Source organism: Bombina bombina, chromosome 1 (assembly GCF_027579735.1).
Source record: "Bombina bombina isolate aBomBom1 chromosome 1, aBomBom1.pri, whole genome shotgun sequence".
NCBI classification, from domain to species: Eukaryota; Metazoa; Chordata; class Amphibia; order Anura; family Bombinatoridae; genus Bombina; species Bombina bombina.
The window spans coordinates 812,916,540-812,933,140 of NC_069499.1; the positions used below are offsets into that span (position 1 = coordinate 812,916,540).

The 16,601-nt window shown below is 35.9% G+C and overlaps 1 protein-coding gene across 1 annotated transcript in view; it reads left to right on the forward strand.

Moving 5' to 3' along the window:
* Positions 1-16,601, forward strand: part of DIAPH2 (diaphanous related formin 2) — a 2,325,141-nt gene that overhangs the window by 622,183 nt on the left and 1,686,357 nt on the right. Inside the window, 4 exon segments of the mRNA XM_053699395.1 lie at positions 4,777-4,851; positions 4,938-5,007; positions 13,290-13,426; positions 15,336-15,444. Coding sequence (XP_053555370.1) covers positions 4,777-4,851; positions 4,938-5,007; positions 13,290-13,426; positions 15,336-15,444 — 391 coding nt within the window.

The following is a 16,601-nucleotide window of genomic DNA, read 5'->3' on the forward strand; positions in this document are numbered from 1 at the left end:
ACCATAAATACTTCATGATACCTTAATCAGCCGTTTCAGTCATAGCACCCTTAGTGACTTCTATGTTTGTTTTTACATTTGTTCAATACATTCTTTCAATAAAAGTTCCATCTTTACCTGAGATTTTACTAATCGGTCTATTGTCTTAGAGCTATCACAGCTCTAATGAGTGTGAGTGATGTTTTGCCTCTGAATTGCAGTTGATACAGTGTTGCACACATGGACACATGTCTATTCTTCTCGATACAGAGGATATCCTAATTGCAGGTTCATTTGAATTCCTTATTTGCATTGGACGTTTCCTAGCTTTTGGGACTGATAAGTGTCCAGTTTTTTTTCCACAAATTTTGTTTAATGTGTGTAGCAATGTTTTACTGCTCAAGACACATACTTGCTCCTGTGTCTTTCTAATTGAACAGAGCTAAGTTTCAAGAATGTATACCAAAATAGAGAGGTAAATTAGGTATCATAAGTAAATTGGATTTTTTTTATTGCACACTTCATGTCCCTTTAATATGTATGTTTACTGTGGCCTGTACTGACAGTATAGTGAAGATGTATGTATCTAAAAGGTACTTAAAGGGACACTCAAGTCAAAATTAAACTTTCATGATTCAGGTAGAGCATTTCATTTTAAACAACTTTACAATGTACTTTCATTAATAAAATGTGCACAGTCTTTTTATATTTACACTTTTGAGTCACCAGCTCCTACTGAGCATGTGCAAGAGTTCACAGAATATACTTATATGCATTTGTGATTGGCTGATGGCTGTTACATGATACAGGAGGAGTGGAAATAGACATAACTTTGAAATTTGTCAGCAAAAAATCTACTACTCATTTGAAGTTCAGATAAGTGCTATTGCATTGTCTTTTTATCTTGCATTGATTGAGCCACTGTATTTACAGGTCCTTTAAAGAAGAGTTACACAATAATAAAATTGTGTAAAAATGCTTATGCTGGACACAACATGTTAAATATTTATGTTAAAGGCAAAGTCTACTTGATTTTTGTTAGTGTTTAAAAAGATAGATAACACCTTTAGTACCCATTCCTCAGTTTTACACAACCAACATTGTTATATTAATATACTTTATAACCTCTGTCTGCCTGTTTATAAGCCCCTGCAGGCTGCCCCTCATCTCAGCGCCTTTTATTAGCTTTTTAAATCTTGCACAACAGCTAGACAGGGCTAGATCATGTGTGCCATGCATATAACATTGTGCTCATTCCCAAGGAGACTGATAATGGTTATACAAGAACCAGCACTGATAGGCTAAAATGCAAGATTGCAAAAGCACTGAGATAAGGGGACAGTCTGCAGAGGCTTAGATAAGGTAATCATAGAGGTAATAAGTATATTAATATTACTGTGTTGGTTATGCAAAACAGGGGAATGGGTAATAAAGGGATTATCTATCTTTTTAAAAAAGAACAAATTTCAAGTTAACTGTCCCTTTAAGTATAAAATACTTAATCTGGAATCTTAATATTTAATATGGAATCTGTTGTCTCTCTACAAATAACCGATAATAATAATAATAATAATAATAATAATAATAATAATAATAATAGTAATAATACACACACATCCTTTTTTACACCTCTCATCTTTCCTTAAAGCTATAATATTCTGCTTTATTTGTATCAGCTCCACATAAATCTATGTTTTTGGTTTTATTTTTTCCTCCTTTTTTAATATTTAATATTTTCTTACCTTACATCACCTGTTCTTTCTGTGTTTAGGATTTTTGTTTTCCCTACAGCAATATTTTATGTAGTCTTTGTTTCAGAAAGCTACCACAACAATAATGATCAAACTTGCACACTTTTTTTTTCCTAAAGAAAAAGCCTAATATAAAAGAATGAGGAACTGAATTCTTAGGTTTTAATGTTGTATACATACTGTATAGTCCTCCATGTAATTCACTTAAATGATGTTAACCTCAAGTTATAGGGATGTGTTTGCTTCCCTTTTTTTCATATTAGTAAAGTGTTTTTAAAAACAATCTCATCGTATAACGTACTGATGGAACTTTTTACTATTCTTAGTTTTTTTGTTCTTTTTTACTGGTCATATTACTCTGCAGTTGTAAATGGCATAACAATTTGCTTTGGACATAGACTTACATAATTGTCTGAAATACATTAAAGGGACACTAAACCCAAATTTATTCTTTCACAATTCAGATAGAGCATGCAATTTTAAGCAACATTCTAAGTTACTTGTATTATCAATTTTTCTTTGTTCTCTTGGGGGCATATGTATCAAGCTCCGTATGGAGCTTGATGCCCCGTGTTTCTGGCGAGCCTGCAGGCTCGCCAGAAACAGCAGTTATGAAGCAGCGGTCACAAAGACCGCTGCTCCATAACCTGTCCGCCTGTTCTGAGCAGGCGCACACACATCGCAGGATCAGTGTCGGATCAGGTACACCAGCCCTTGATAAATAGGGGCCTTGGTATCTTATTTCAAAAAGCAGAAATGAAAGCTTAGGAGCCGGCCCATTTTAGATTCAGTACCTGGATAGTGCTTGCTGATTGGTGGCTACATTTAGCCACCAATCAGCATGGCTACATTTAGCCACCAATCAGCAAGCGATATCCAGGTGCTGAACCTAAAATGGGCCCGCTCCTAAGCTTTCATTTCTGCTTTTTGAAATAAAAATACCAAGAGAACGAAGAAAAATTGATAATAGGAGTAAATTAAAAAGTTGCTTATAATTGCATGCTCTGTCCGAATCATGCAAGAAAGAATTTGGGTTTAGTATCCCTTTAAGAGATAATAAACACTGCACAAAATGCTAGATGTATTTAAATTTAATGCATAGATTAGCCTGGGAATAGTATGTAGATGCATTTTAAAATGATATCAGTTGTTTAAATGTTAAACAATAATAATAATAGTTTTAGTGCCCATGAAGATATGGGAGCCACCATGTTATAACTTAAGTTTCCTTCTGTGCTGAGACCAGTTGGGGATAGATATAAATGGGTCACTAGAGTGTGTAACCAATGATTGGGTGGAATATAGCAACATTAAAGTGATTGTAAAGTTTAATGAATTACTGCCCAGTATCTAAAAATAGTCTTAAAAACATGTGCACTTGAATTCATTCAAATTTTGAAAGACACTTCAGTTTTAAAATATTTACAATTGAGTTCCTCCTACTTTCTTCAGCAGATTGATAACAAATCCAGCTTCCTCCAATCGTTGCATCTTTCAAAATTTTAATGAAATAAAGTGCCCATGTTTTTAAGATTATTTTTAGATACCGGACAGTAATTTGTTAAATTTTACATTCACTTTAAAGGGAAAGTAATGTAAAAAATTTAATTTTCAAGATTCAGACAGAAAATGCAATTGAAAACAACTTTCTAATTTTCTTTTATTTTTAAATTTGCTTTGTTTTCTTACTATTCTTGATAATAGAAAGTTGTTTAAAATTGCATGCTCTTTACTGTTCCTTTAAGTCTGCAGTCTGCAAGTCTACAAATTTTACAACTAAATTACAGGAAAATATTGCAAAATAACTAATGAAAGTAAATTGCAAAGTATTTTTTTTAACCTAATGGAATTAAACATTTTATAATTATAATACAATTACAAAGTATTGAATGCCCCTTTATACCAAGCATTATATAACTCTATGGGCTCAATGATTGAAAGCTCTCTGGGCTGGCGAGATTATTAATGAATGCTCGCCAGTCCTTCTATTTCGCTGGTGGAATGATCTAAATCCATTTTTTACCCTGAAAACAGGGTTTCTCGCTAAGGGGCGTATACAGCATTTTCATATGAAATGTGCACAATAAAATTTGTATTTTAAACCTTATACAAAACAAATATTTGAACCATTCACACAAAAATAAGCAGAGAAAAATTGTATTGTTAAGGTGCATCAAAAATCGTAACAAAATTCTTCACCAAAAATCATATGTTAACAAAAACGTAAAAATAGTATGTAATTTACACAGGAATAAATCAAATTAAATATGCACAGCGTAAATCATAATTGTAGTACACTGGATGTGCAAAAATCACACAGAAATGTGAATTTCTAAATACAAAATGCAAAGCGCTGCGTAATTGTTGTTTTTTCATAAAATGGGCTGAACATGGGCGTAAATGATAATGTCTCACTAATCCCAGCGTAATTCTATAAAGATTTTTGCACTGCAGATATCACAGTTTTTTCTCGCCAACTAAAAGGTGGCAAGCTTTTCTCAAAACAATACGAACACTTATAACCCCAATAGAAAAACAAGTGCATACTAAAAAAAAGGCGAATGTAAGATGCTATAAGCAGAAAGCAGCGTAATGTGAGTTATATTGGCTGCAGGATTTTAATTTTAAAGTGTTCCCCCTATTCCCTGATAACTTCGCACTAAGGAGCAAAGTTTCCCTAACCAGCGAGCTCCAATACTTTTAATAGGAGCCATCTTGCAACTCGCAGCGACTGCCCTTTTTTTACGATAATTGCACCGGGGCAGCCCTGCGAGTGTCAGCGAGAAAAAGAAGGTTTGAGATGGCGAAGATTATATCATCAAGCTCTATGTCTACTTTGGTTGTAATAGGTGCAATTATTTTGCAGACTGTAAGACATTTTTCAGATTAAGGAGGTATATAACACCTTATTGTAATCAAGAGAAATACCTGTCTTTCAAGTGAATAATTACACAAAGACTGTTCTATTTGACAGCCATGTGCAGAAAAAGCATTTTAGATTTTTGGCAAATGCAAAATACATAATAGTTCTTTTTTCCTTCAACAGCTGGGTTAACAACTTTGGACATGAAGGCCTGGGGCTTCTTCTTGACATTCTGGAAAAGCTACTGGACAAGAAACAGTAAGGACTTAATAATTATTTCCATAATAGATCTGTAGATTCTGACTAAGACTTAAACTTACGTTCATATTGTTTTTCTACCTAAGGCAGGAAAGCATTGACAAGAAAAATCAGCATAAACTCGTCCAATGCCTGAAAGCATTTATGAACAATCAGGTAGGCGGAGAGCTTGCTAAAGAAATAAATGGATGTCTTTATTTTCCTTTTGACAATCTTTTTATGCTCTTGTATGCTTTTTAACTTTCACACTGATTAAATCTATGTGTTAAAGGTTTGGGCTACAGGATCTCACATTTATCTGTAAACTGAAAAAAAAAAATAGATTGAAACTGACATAAAATAATGTGGGCTGCTCTTGAAGAATAAGAAAATCTGGTTTATTTTAATAACTGTTTTTTTTAAATCTATCCATCTATGTACTATATATATATATATATATATATATATATATATATATATATAAACCTGGCACTCACCAGCAGTCAAACAGTAATGTTTAAAAGCAAAAATGGGAGAGTCGGTTGCATTTGGCGCCAAAGGTTCAATCCCAGGACCACGTCAAGGTCTCTCCCTTCCCGGGACCCTAACCAGCACCCACACAATGCATACTTTCAATATGCTGAAAGTGTAACTCGTTTGGTAGAACGAATAGTCCTGTGGACATTGGTTTTGGACAATCAAATGTGGATAAGAATGAAAATCCATTCAAATTCAGTAATCAACTGTTACTTTTGTTTTCGATTGTTCATAATTAAATCGAATATCCACATTCAAAATTTTGAATGTAACATTCGGTTTAACAAATACTATTCAGAAGTTTAATATTTCATGAGGTAGGGAATTTGATTAAATTGATACATAATAGAAACAAATATATCAATTCAAATGTTTCTTTTTTGAATATTGTATAATTCGAATAATACATTTAAAGAGAGCATTAGAAATACTATTACAAATATATAGATTCAAATTTTTCGAATTTTAATATTGCATAATTCTAATCAAATTATTAGAAAAGTTTGAATTGAATAATACATTTAAAGAAAGCATTATAAATACTATTATATTAAACGAATGTTAGAATGTTGTACAAACATTCGAAATTCGAAACAAACAAATGTGTTAAAATTAGTTTAATTTTTCAAATGTTGCAAAACAATCAACCTTTCCTAGCTTTCAAACAAACCAACTGGGGACCTCACAGGGTAACACAGGCATTTGTAATTTCCCTTGAGTACATACAAAACAAAGAAATGGACCACACTCTTAGACCGGACTGGATACACATTTTATGCCAATGTAAACTCCACAGCCCTGAACACTGACAGACAGCTGTACAGTTCCCAGAAACCCAAAGAGTTAACTCCTAAACTGCTGCCTCAGTGACAGGCCCATATGGAAACACAAAAATGATCAACACAACATACAGAAAACCTGGCACTCACCAGCAGACACACAGTAATGTTTAAAAGCAAAATGGGAGAGTCAACGAGTGCAACGGGTCCAATATATAAGCATCACATATAAATATTAAAAGCAACACACCATATAGCCAGTAAGTTTCATTGCACGCCAAAATTTAACATTGTACAATAAGTTTCTTGTGCAATGCCTTCCCTGCTCCAATGAAACCAGTTGCACTAGAGCAGGGCATGTCAATCACTCCAAATGAGCAAGTGTTGGGGGGATTCATCTTGCTACTTCTGATGTGGCGGAGAGGAAAAAAGAAGCAGATGTGGAGCAGAATTGCTTATGCAAATCTGCTCTATATAGCTGAAAAATCTGCAAACGCAGCTTAATAAATGTACCCCTTTGTATATAAATAGCTAGGTTATCATGCAGATGCAAAAACATCTTAATGCTGATATTTAATAAAAAATAAATATATTATTCTTATGACAGCATACACATTTAAAGGATATTAAATACTTTGGCATAGATGTGATTGCAGAAGTAACAACAAAAGTCTGCATAGACTATAATGAAGATTTTTGTTATTACCACTAGGTAGTAAAATTAACGACTGCATCTAATGTTTTAACTTATATAACCGTGTTCAGCATACTTGAAATGCAATTTCAACAAGGTTCTTAAACGTATATGTTAACAGGGAAATTTTCAAGCTTTCTGTTCGGTGATCTGTGAAACTTCTGCACTAGTTTTTAATGTTCTTTTTTTTTTTTTTCTTAAAAAAAATTGCTGTGGTTTTTTTTTTTGCAAAATTATTTGGCTAAATGGCTTAGTTCAGATTATAGTAAAGTATATGAATTAGCTGAAAGCAAAAGGAACAAGTTTGGTAAAATTTAATTGAACATGAAAAACTTTTGATTAAAGGGACAGTCTAGTCAAAAATAAACTTTCATGATTCAGACAGGGCATGCAACTTTAAACAACTTTCCAATTTACTTTTATCATCACATATGCTTTGTTCTTTTGGTATTCTTTGTGGAAAGCTAAACCTAGGTCAGCTCATATACTAATCTCTAAGCCCTTAAAGGCCGCCTCTTATCTCGGTGCATCTTGACAGTTTTTAACAGCTAGACAACGCTAGTTCATGTGTGCCGTAAAGATAACATTGTCCAAACTCTACTGATTGGCCAAAATGCAAGTCTATCAAAAGAACTAAGATAAGGGGGCAGTCTACAGAGGGTTGGATACAAGCTAATCACAGAGTTACCAAAGGTATTAATATAAAAGTGTTGGTTATACAAAACTGCAGAATGGATAATAAAGACATTATCTATCTCTTTAAACAATAAAAATTCTGGAGTAGACTGTCCCTTTAAGGCTAGTACAGAAATGATATACATATATCATTTAGTATTCTTAAAATGTTTTTAGATATTATAATATTCATATAACTCCTTTCAAGCCATGTGCTAATTATATAAGATTTTATATAAGATTGTATGATAGAAACTAGCAGAGCCATGTTATAAGAGTAAATTCCAATGCAATATGTATAAGCTTTGGAATACAGAAACAATAGAAATAAGAAAACAAAATATATATATTTTTTACATTATGGGAAAAAGAGTCTCTATCCAACGGACTTACACTCTAATAAGTTGGTGAAGAGAAAAGCACTGAAAATATCCCAGCAGTATAGTGTGTTTAATAGCTTTTTAATTAGTTTTACACATAATATTTTTGTATGATTGCTGTAATTATCTAGTACAATGAACCTTTGCTCTTTAGAAAGGAAACAGTCTATAGCTACAACTTTTTCTGTTTATTGTGAAAGGAGCAGTGATCCAAATTTTGACTATCGCTGACCCAACACCCAGCAGTTGAATAAAACACAGATATAGTCATATGCGGTGTATAGGTAACAGCAACCTTTATTAACAAATTAATACTAAATAGTTTAAACCAACTTTTAAAAATATTCATAACTTAACAGCATTAACATGAAATAACTACTCACCAGAAATGCCCACCCAATTAAATTCTTCCACCAAGCATGCCACCACACCAAGTTCTCTCCCACTATCTGGGAGCTACCATCTTTCTAAGCACCAAAACAAATCTACCTGACACAAATGGAAATGGTGCTGTAACAAACAATAGAAATAAATATTCTTTAAAACAATACTTGTGGAAGTTGCAAAACAATCATAAAGCAATAGAAAAATAGTGCACAGTCTGCAATTCCTAACAACATAAAAGATACATTTAGATGGGTTAGCAGTGGTGCGGATGGAAATGGAGCACAATAGTTAACTATGAAAGTTGTGACTAAAACCCCGATTTTAATAATGTCTGTAGTTAGTGACAATCACAACATAATGCTATTTGTAAATGTTGTTGTCCTGAAGTGACTATAGAAGTACAGTATCTCACAAAAGTGGGTACACCACTCACATTTTTGTCAATATTCTATTATATATTTTCATGTGACAACACTGAAGAAATGACACATTGCTACAATGTAAAGTAGTGAGTGTACAGCCTGTATAACAGTGTCAATTTGCTGTCCCCTCAAAATAACTCAACACACAGCCATTAATGTCTAAACCATTGGCAACAAAAGTGAGTACACCCCTAAGTGGAAATTTCCAAATTGGCCCCAATTAGCCATTTTCCCTCCCCGGTGTCATTTGACTCATTAGTGTTACAAGGTCTCAGGTGTGAATGGGGAGCAGGTCTGTTAAATTTAGTGCTATCACTCTCACACTCTTTCATACTGGTCACTGGAAGTTCAACATGGCACCTCATGGCAAACAACTCTCTGAGGATCTGAAAAAAAGAATTGTTGCTCTACATAAAGATGACCTAGGCTATAAGAACATTGCCAAGACTCTGAAACTGAGCTGCAGCAAGGTGGGCAAGACCATACAGCGGTTTCACAGGAGAGGTTCCACTCAGAACAGGCCTCGCCATTGTCGACCAAAGAAGTTGAGTGCACATGCTCAACATCATATCCAGAGGTTGTCTTTGGGAAATAGACATATGAGTGCTGCCAGCATTGCTGCAGAGGTTGAAGGGGTGGGGGGTCAGCCGGTCAGTGCTCAGACCATACGCCGCATACTGCATCAAATTGGTCTGCATGGCTGTCGTACCAGAAGGAAGCCTCTTCTAAAGACGATACACAAGAAAACCCGCAAACAGTTTGCTAAAGACAAGCAGACTAAGGACATGGATTACTGTAACCATGTCCTGTGGTCCGATGAGACCAAGAGAAACTTATTTGGTTCAGATGGTGTCAAGCGTGTGTGGCGGCAACCAGGTGAGGAGTACAAAGACAAGTGTGTCTTGCCTACAGTCAAGCATGGTGGTGGGAGTGTCATGGTCTGGGCCTGCATGAGTGCTGGGGAGCTAAAGTTCATTGAGGGAACCATGAATGCCAATATGTACTGTGACATACTGAAGCAGAACATGATCCCCTCCCTTCGGAGACTGGGCAGCAGGGCAGTATTCCAACATGGTAATGACGCCAAACACACTTTCAAGACAACCACTGCCTTGCTAAAGAAGCTGAGGGTAAAGGTGATGGACTGGCCAAGCATGTCTCCAGACCTAAACACTATTGAGCATCTCTGGGGCATCCTCAAATGGAAGGTGGGGGAGCGGAAGGTCTCTAACATCCACCAGCTCTGTGATGTCATCATGGAGGAGTGGAAGAGGACTCCAGTGGCAACCTGTGAAGCTCTGGTGAACTCCATGCCCAAGAGGGTTAAGACAGTGCTGGAAAATAATGGTGGCCACACAAAATATTGACATTTACACTTAGGGTTTTACTCACTTTTGTTGCCAACATTTTAGATATTAATGGCTGTGTGTTGGGTTATACAGGCTGTACACTCACTACTTTACATTGTAGCAAAGTGTAATTTATTCAGTGTTGTCACATGGAAAGATATAATAAAATTGTAATGCTCAAGGGATACCCCTCTATCAGACCGAACTCAGCCAGTAGTCTTGTTATCCCGGCGTCGAGCCAGAATGATAGGGAATATCCCAGAGCAGAGAAAGTTAGTAAGATGAGGAGGGAAGCACTCACCACAGGCAGGACAGTCCCCAGTGGCAATGGCAGAACAGGGCAAGGCAAATCACTGGAATGGTCAGACAGGCAGGATTCGGCAACAGTAAAGCAGTCCAAGGACAAACCACTAGAATGGTCAGGCAGGCAGGGTTCAGCAACAAAGAGGCAATCCAGAATAATAGGGGTTAAGAAGCAGAGTAGTCAGACAGGCAGGGTTCAGTAGCAATATATCAGTCCAGCAGTTCAGGGGTATAGCAGGCAGAGTAGTCAGACAGACAGGGTTCATACACAGCAAGGCAATACAAAAAAAGCGATCTATCACTCCCAGGAGTACACGAAGTAACACCTATACTTGGGCAGTGATAGATTGTGAGGAAGGCATTCAAAAAGGTGCAGGATTCGCGCCCAGGTGTCAGGACCGTAGAGGAGCGTGCAGCAATGACGTCAGCACAGCTCGCCTCCGGACCCAACACAGCCCCTGGCAACAAGCAGGGAGGGAGACGTCGCGCCCCTAGCAACGTCTAGAGCGGTGCGGCGTGACAATAATATTTACAAAAATGTGAGGGGTGTATTCACTTTTGTGAGATACTGTATGCCATCATGCCAAGATAACTATGGTATTCATATGGTTACTGATTGATGAGGATGTCTTGTAATAATAATCAAGCGCAAAGGGAAGGATTTTTTCTCCTTGCTCCAAAATGGGACTGATATTCTATCCACTAAACCTTATCTACGAGCTCCTTGACAAGCCCCCTAACCTTCAACTATCCACCCTGCTTAAGCCTATGTAAGGGTCAAGTACTCCTCCTTTGAAAATCGCCTTATCTTGGGGTATATTTAATTCTGCATAGTAAAACAAATGTAATATACATTTATTTTTATTTTGCTTCCTTTTGCTGTAAATTTCTTTATTTTACATAAAAATGATGCTTATTTCATACACTCAAGAAAGGCCAAGAGGCAAATTCTGTAACTTAGATTTTCTTCAAAATACTACATACTGCTACGTGCTAGACAGTCATTGCAGTGCAGTCTCTTTCACAGCTGCCAGTAATTGGCCACAGTTAAAGGGACAGTCAACACCAAAATTGTTATTGTTTAAAAATATAGATAACACCTTTACTACCCATTCCCCAGCTTTGCACAACCAACATTGTTATATTAATATACTTTATAACCTTTAAACCTCTAAAGTTCTGCCTGTTTCTAAGCCATTGTGCTCAAGATGTGGGTTGTGGCAGACACTGCACTAATTGGATAAAATGCCAGTCAATAGATAATAAATAAAAAGTCATGTGATCAGGGGGCTGTCAGAAAAGGCTTAGATACAAGGTAATCACAGAGGTAAAAAGTATATTAAAATAACCATGTTGGTTATCCGAAACTGGACAATGGGTAATAAAAGGTTTATCTATCTTTTTAAACAATAACATTTTTTGAGTTGGCTGTATATATTGATGAGCTCAATATACTGACATTTTCATGTGGTTTTGTAAAACTTTAAAGGGATATTAAACAGTGCTTCTTTAGTACAAATAAATATGTTAAATCAAAGTTAACATAGAAATAAACAGATTGCTTAAAGAAAGAAGAAAAAACAACAACAGACTACTTACTTTTTTCTATCACAACAAACAATAATACATTCTCAGTGCAGCTTCTGCCCTTAGGGTAATAAGAGAGCTGATATGTTGGTAACTTAAGTTGCATTCTGCCTCATCTGAGCATGGGCATAACTGACTCCCACCTTATCTAGTATTCATTTAATAGCAAATTGGCTCATGTTACCCTATAAGTTTTATGACATCAAGCTAGATAAGCCTTCCTGCAGAGACCACAGCCATCTTGTAGGGCTATGACAGAAAATAATGGACACTGCACACATGAAGTTTAATTAGTAAAATACAAGGTAACATTTTAAAATACGGACTAATACATATTGCAATGCTTTCTATAAAGTATAAGCCACTGTTTTGTGCTTATTTATTACAACAATGAAACAAACGGTTTCACATTCCTTTAATGTGACACTCAAGTCAAAATAAACTTTTATGATTCAGGTTGAGCATGCAGTTTTAAGACACTTTCCAATTTACATTATCAAATTTTGCACAGTCTTTTTATATTCACACTATCTGGGGAACAAGATTCTACTGAGCATGGGCACAAGCTTACAGGGTATATGTATACTAGTCTGATTGGCTAATGTCTGTCACATGATACAGGGGGCTGGAAAATAGGAGAAAAAATACATTTGTTAGAAAAAAATAATCCACTGCTTATTTCAAATTCAGAATAAATGCTATTGCATTGTCTTTTTATTATCTACTTGTTAATTATGTAATTCTACTGCATTGAGTGGTCCTTTAAAAATATGTAGAACTTTTGTGATTCTGTATGTTATTGCTGATACAAACTAAGCATATATAAAAAAAAACATTGACTTTAATCTATGTTTAATATTCTATGTGTTTTTGAAAATAAAACTAGCTACAACATGATTCACCACATATTTGAAATAATGTAAATATTATGCAAAAATATTTAAAAGTAAATTGTAGGGTTAAAATACTTTAGAACAAATCTAATGCTTGGGAAATCTTTCAGTGCGCACAAAAAATGACGGGAATGGGCGTAACCCTTATTTCAAAACTAGATGAAAGTAAACTAAAAGATCTCTGTATAATCACTTGTACCTATTGCTATTGACAATTGTAATTCAATAAAGTATGGTGATATCATTTTAGCCAGTCAAGAGTTATCTATCCAAGTCAACATGACCTTTTTAAGTTAAAATTGATTGAATTAGACCATTGTACAGATTATACATCACCGCACATAACATGCTTCGGAAATCAAGGGGCTTCTGTAAATGAAATTATTTTTCTTTAATAGGTTTAAAAGGACAATAGTAAACATGGATCTAAATGTTACTTCTTTTGTTTTATAGTATGGCTTGCAGAGAATACTGGGTGAAGAGAGAAGTCTGCTATTATTGGCACGAACTGTTGATCCAAAGCAAGCCAACATGATGGCTGATATACTGAAGATACTCTCAGCCATTAGCATTGTGGGAGAAGAAAACATGTAAGCCCAATTCTAGAATTTTGTTTGCCAATTTGTTTTTTAATTGGTTGTAAAGTATAATTTGCAATACATAGATTTTAAAGTCAGATACGAACCAAAATTTATATCTACCCTTAAATACCATTTGTATATTTATTTGTAAAAAAAAAAAAATCATTCTATAATATTGTGACACTGAAGAACAAATAAAATCTTAACATTCTAGAAGAATATTCCATATCTACAAGACAGCCAGTGAGATATTGATGCTCTGAAAAATGGAAATGAATGATGATGATAAAGTAGGAATGTGCATTCTGAGCCTTTATTAGGATCCAAATGCAGAAGAAGCCTGATGCTCGTGGCAATTTGATCTTTTTGGAGCCAAATTTCTTCTTGTGAAGGTTCAGCACAAGATCAGCACAGATCTTAGTGTGTTGAACTTTCAGAGGAAGAAATCCGGATCTGAAAAGAGCCAAATGCCACGAGTGGCCGCCATCTTCCGCTTTCAGATTCTAACAAATGTAAAGTAGGTTCATAACTATCTACTGGTATGTATAATATTGACTTTCCTATATAACAGGGATGACCAACTGGTTTCCCTTGGCGCTAGTTTTTTTTGGCCCCAGGAAAAAGCAGTTCTAAAAATGTAGACATTGTTAGGAAATATATTATTTGTGTTTTTAATAGCCATAAACTTATACATTAAGACTTCTAAAAATCTGATCTGTGAACCCCATGAGTTAGAAAGTTGTTAATCTCCTCTCTATACCAAGAAATAAGATTTCAATTTGATTCTGGTATTTTGCAAAATGTTCTTAATATAAGGGGCCCCCAGTAAGAAAATGCATTATATTTTATTACTTATTCAATAAGGTTCTAATCTATGCTTCTGAAATGTGCTAAATATCCTGGCTATTACAAAATAGGAATCCTTGAGCCATTGTGTCAAGTTTGCCTTTTTTTTTTTTACTGTGGCTGTATTTATAGAACATTTTTTGTATATTAGTAAAAGTTTAGAATTTTGTTTTCTTAGCCAAATGTAATTTACTAATGAGTTACATAAACTTCTTAACACACTAAGAGACAGCCACTGATTGCATGATCTTAGCTGTCTCCTTTGGGATGGGGAAGGGGAGCTTTAGGTGTACCACAGGTATCACAGTGTGGAATAGACAATGAACTTCCCTAGTATTTACTTTAAATTCTAGGTTCCTTTAAATGGATCACCATGTCAAAATTAAACTTACATGATTCAGATAGAGCACACAATTTTAAATAACTTTCCATTTGACTTCCATTATCTAAAGGAGCACAATCTTTTTATATGCACACTTTTGAGGCACCAGATCCTACTGAGCATGTGCAAGATTCATAGGATTTACGTATTTGCATTTTGTTATTGGCTTATGGCTGTCACATGACGGTAGTAGTTAACTGATCTTTGTCAGAAAAAAAGCTACTACTCATTTGAAATTCAAACTAAGGGGTAGATTTATTAATAGCCGAATGGACATGATTTGCTGTAGCAAATCATGTCCAATCAACCTCGCTAAATGCATACGCTGTCGGCATTTAACATTGCACAAGCACTTCTAGTGAAATGCTTGTGCAATGCCGCCCCCTGCTTACTGGCGGCTAATTGGCTGATAGCAAGGGCTGTTAATCCTGATTGGATCGGATCGGGATGATTTCAATCTGCCACCTAAAAGGTCTTATGATTGCTGCTTCTTAACTTCTGCTTCAGGTGAGCCTGAAACGATGGGGTTCTGAAGCAGCATCCACTGCTTTATAAATGGAGCCCTAAGTGATTTTGCATTGTCTTTTTATCATGCATTTATTGATTAAGCAATTGTACTACTGTGTTTAGTAATTAGTAATCCTTTTGTATGACAAACTTTGTAACAATGTTGCCTTAATTTGTTTTTAGCTTGGACAAACTTCTTGAAGCCATAACCACTGCAGCAGAAATGATCAACAAAGAACGTTTTTCTTTCATTGTTGAGGGGCTGGAGAATCACGAGGCTCTCCATTTACAGGTAGGGTATTCCTATTTAAAATACAGTACATACAAAGCTGACACATTTGAAAAATTATTTTTTGATAAATGTTGCTTAAAATGATGCCCCTGTATTTGAAGGGTGATAAACAGGGCCATATTTTCATCTCAGGTGCCTGTAGGCACAAAAATCTGAAACCCCTCCACAAAAACACATCCAGGGAGAGAGAAGAGACATAAGGGGAGAGAGGAGATACATTAGGGTAGAGAGAAGAGACATAAGGCACAGAGAAGAGACATATGGGGAAAGAGGAGAGACATTAGGGTAGAGAGAAGAGACATAAGGTAGAGAGAAGAGACATAAGGTAGAGAGAAGAGACATCCAGGGAGAGAGAAGAGACATCCAGGGAGAGAGAAGAGACATCCAGGGAGAGAGAAGAGACATCAAAGGAAAGAAGAGACATCAGGGAAGAGAGAAGAGACACATGGCAGAGAGAAGAGGCATAAGGGGAGAGAGAAGAGACACCATGGAAGAGAGAATATACATAAGGGGAGAGAAGAGACATAAGAGGAGAGAAGAGACATAAGGTAAAGAGAAGAGACATCAGGGAAGAGAGAAGAGACACATGGCAGAGAGAAGAGACATCAGGGAAGAGAGAAGAGACACATGGCAGAGAGAAGAGACATAAGGGGAGAGAGAAGAGACATCATGGAAGAGAGAATATACATAAGGGGAGAGAAGAGACATAAGAGGAGAGAAGAGACATAAGGTAAAGAGAAGAGACATCAGGGAAGAGAGAAGAGACACATGGCAGAGAGAAGAGACATAAGGGGAGAGAGAAGAGACATTAGGGCAGAATGGAGAAAGAGTAAGTCTCACCTACCACACTACTTTCTGGTTTTATGAGATAACTTGCTTGTTAGCCGACCTTCTTGATGACACCATAATCATTATAGCAGCCAATGTCCCCTCTAAATATACCTGTTAGCCTTTGTGCCCTGAATGATCATTGTTTGTAACAGACCAATAAACAATATGTAAAATCTAGTACAATTGTTATCATCAGGTGCTGCTGCTCCCCTAGGCTTGTACCCACATACAGGCAGTCACACACCTACCAAAGGGAGCAAGTGCACCCTGCAACATTGTGTGTTTGTGGGTGGTCTGTGGGTGTGGTGCCCTGTGTGCTACATTAA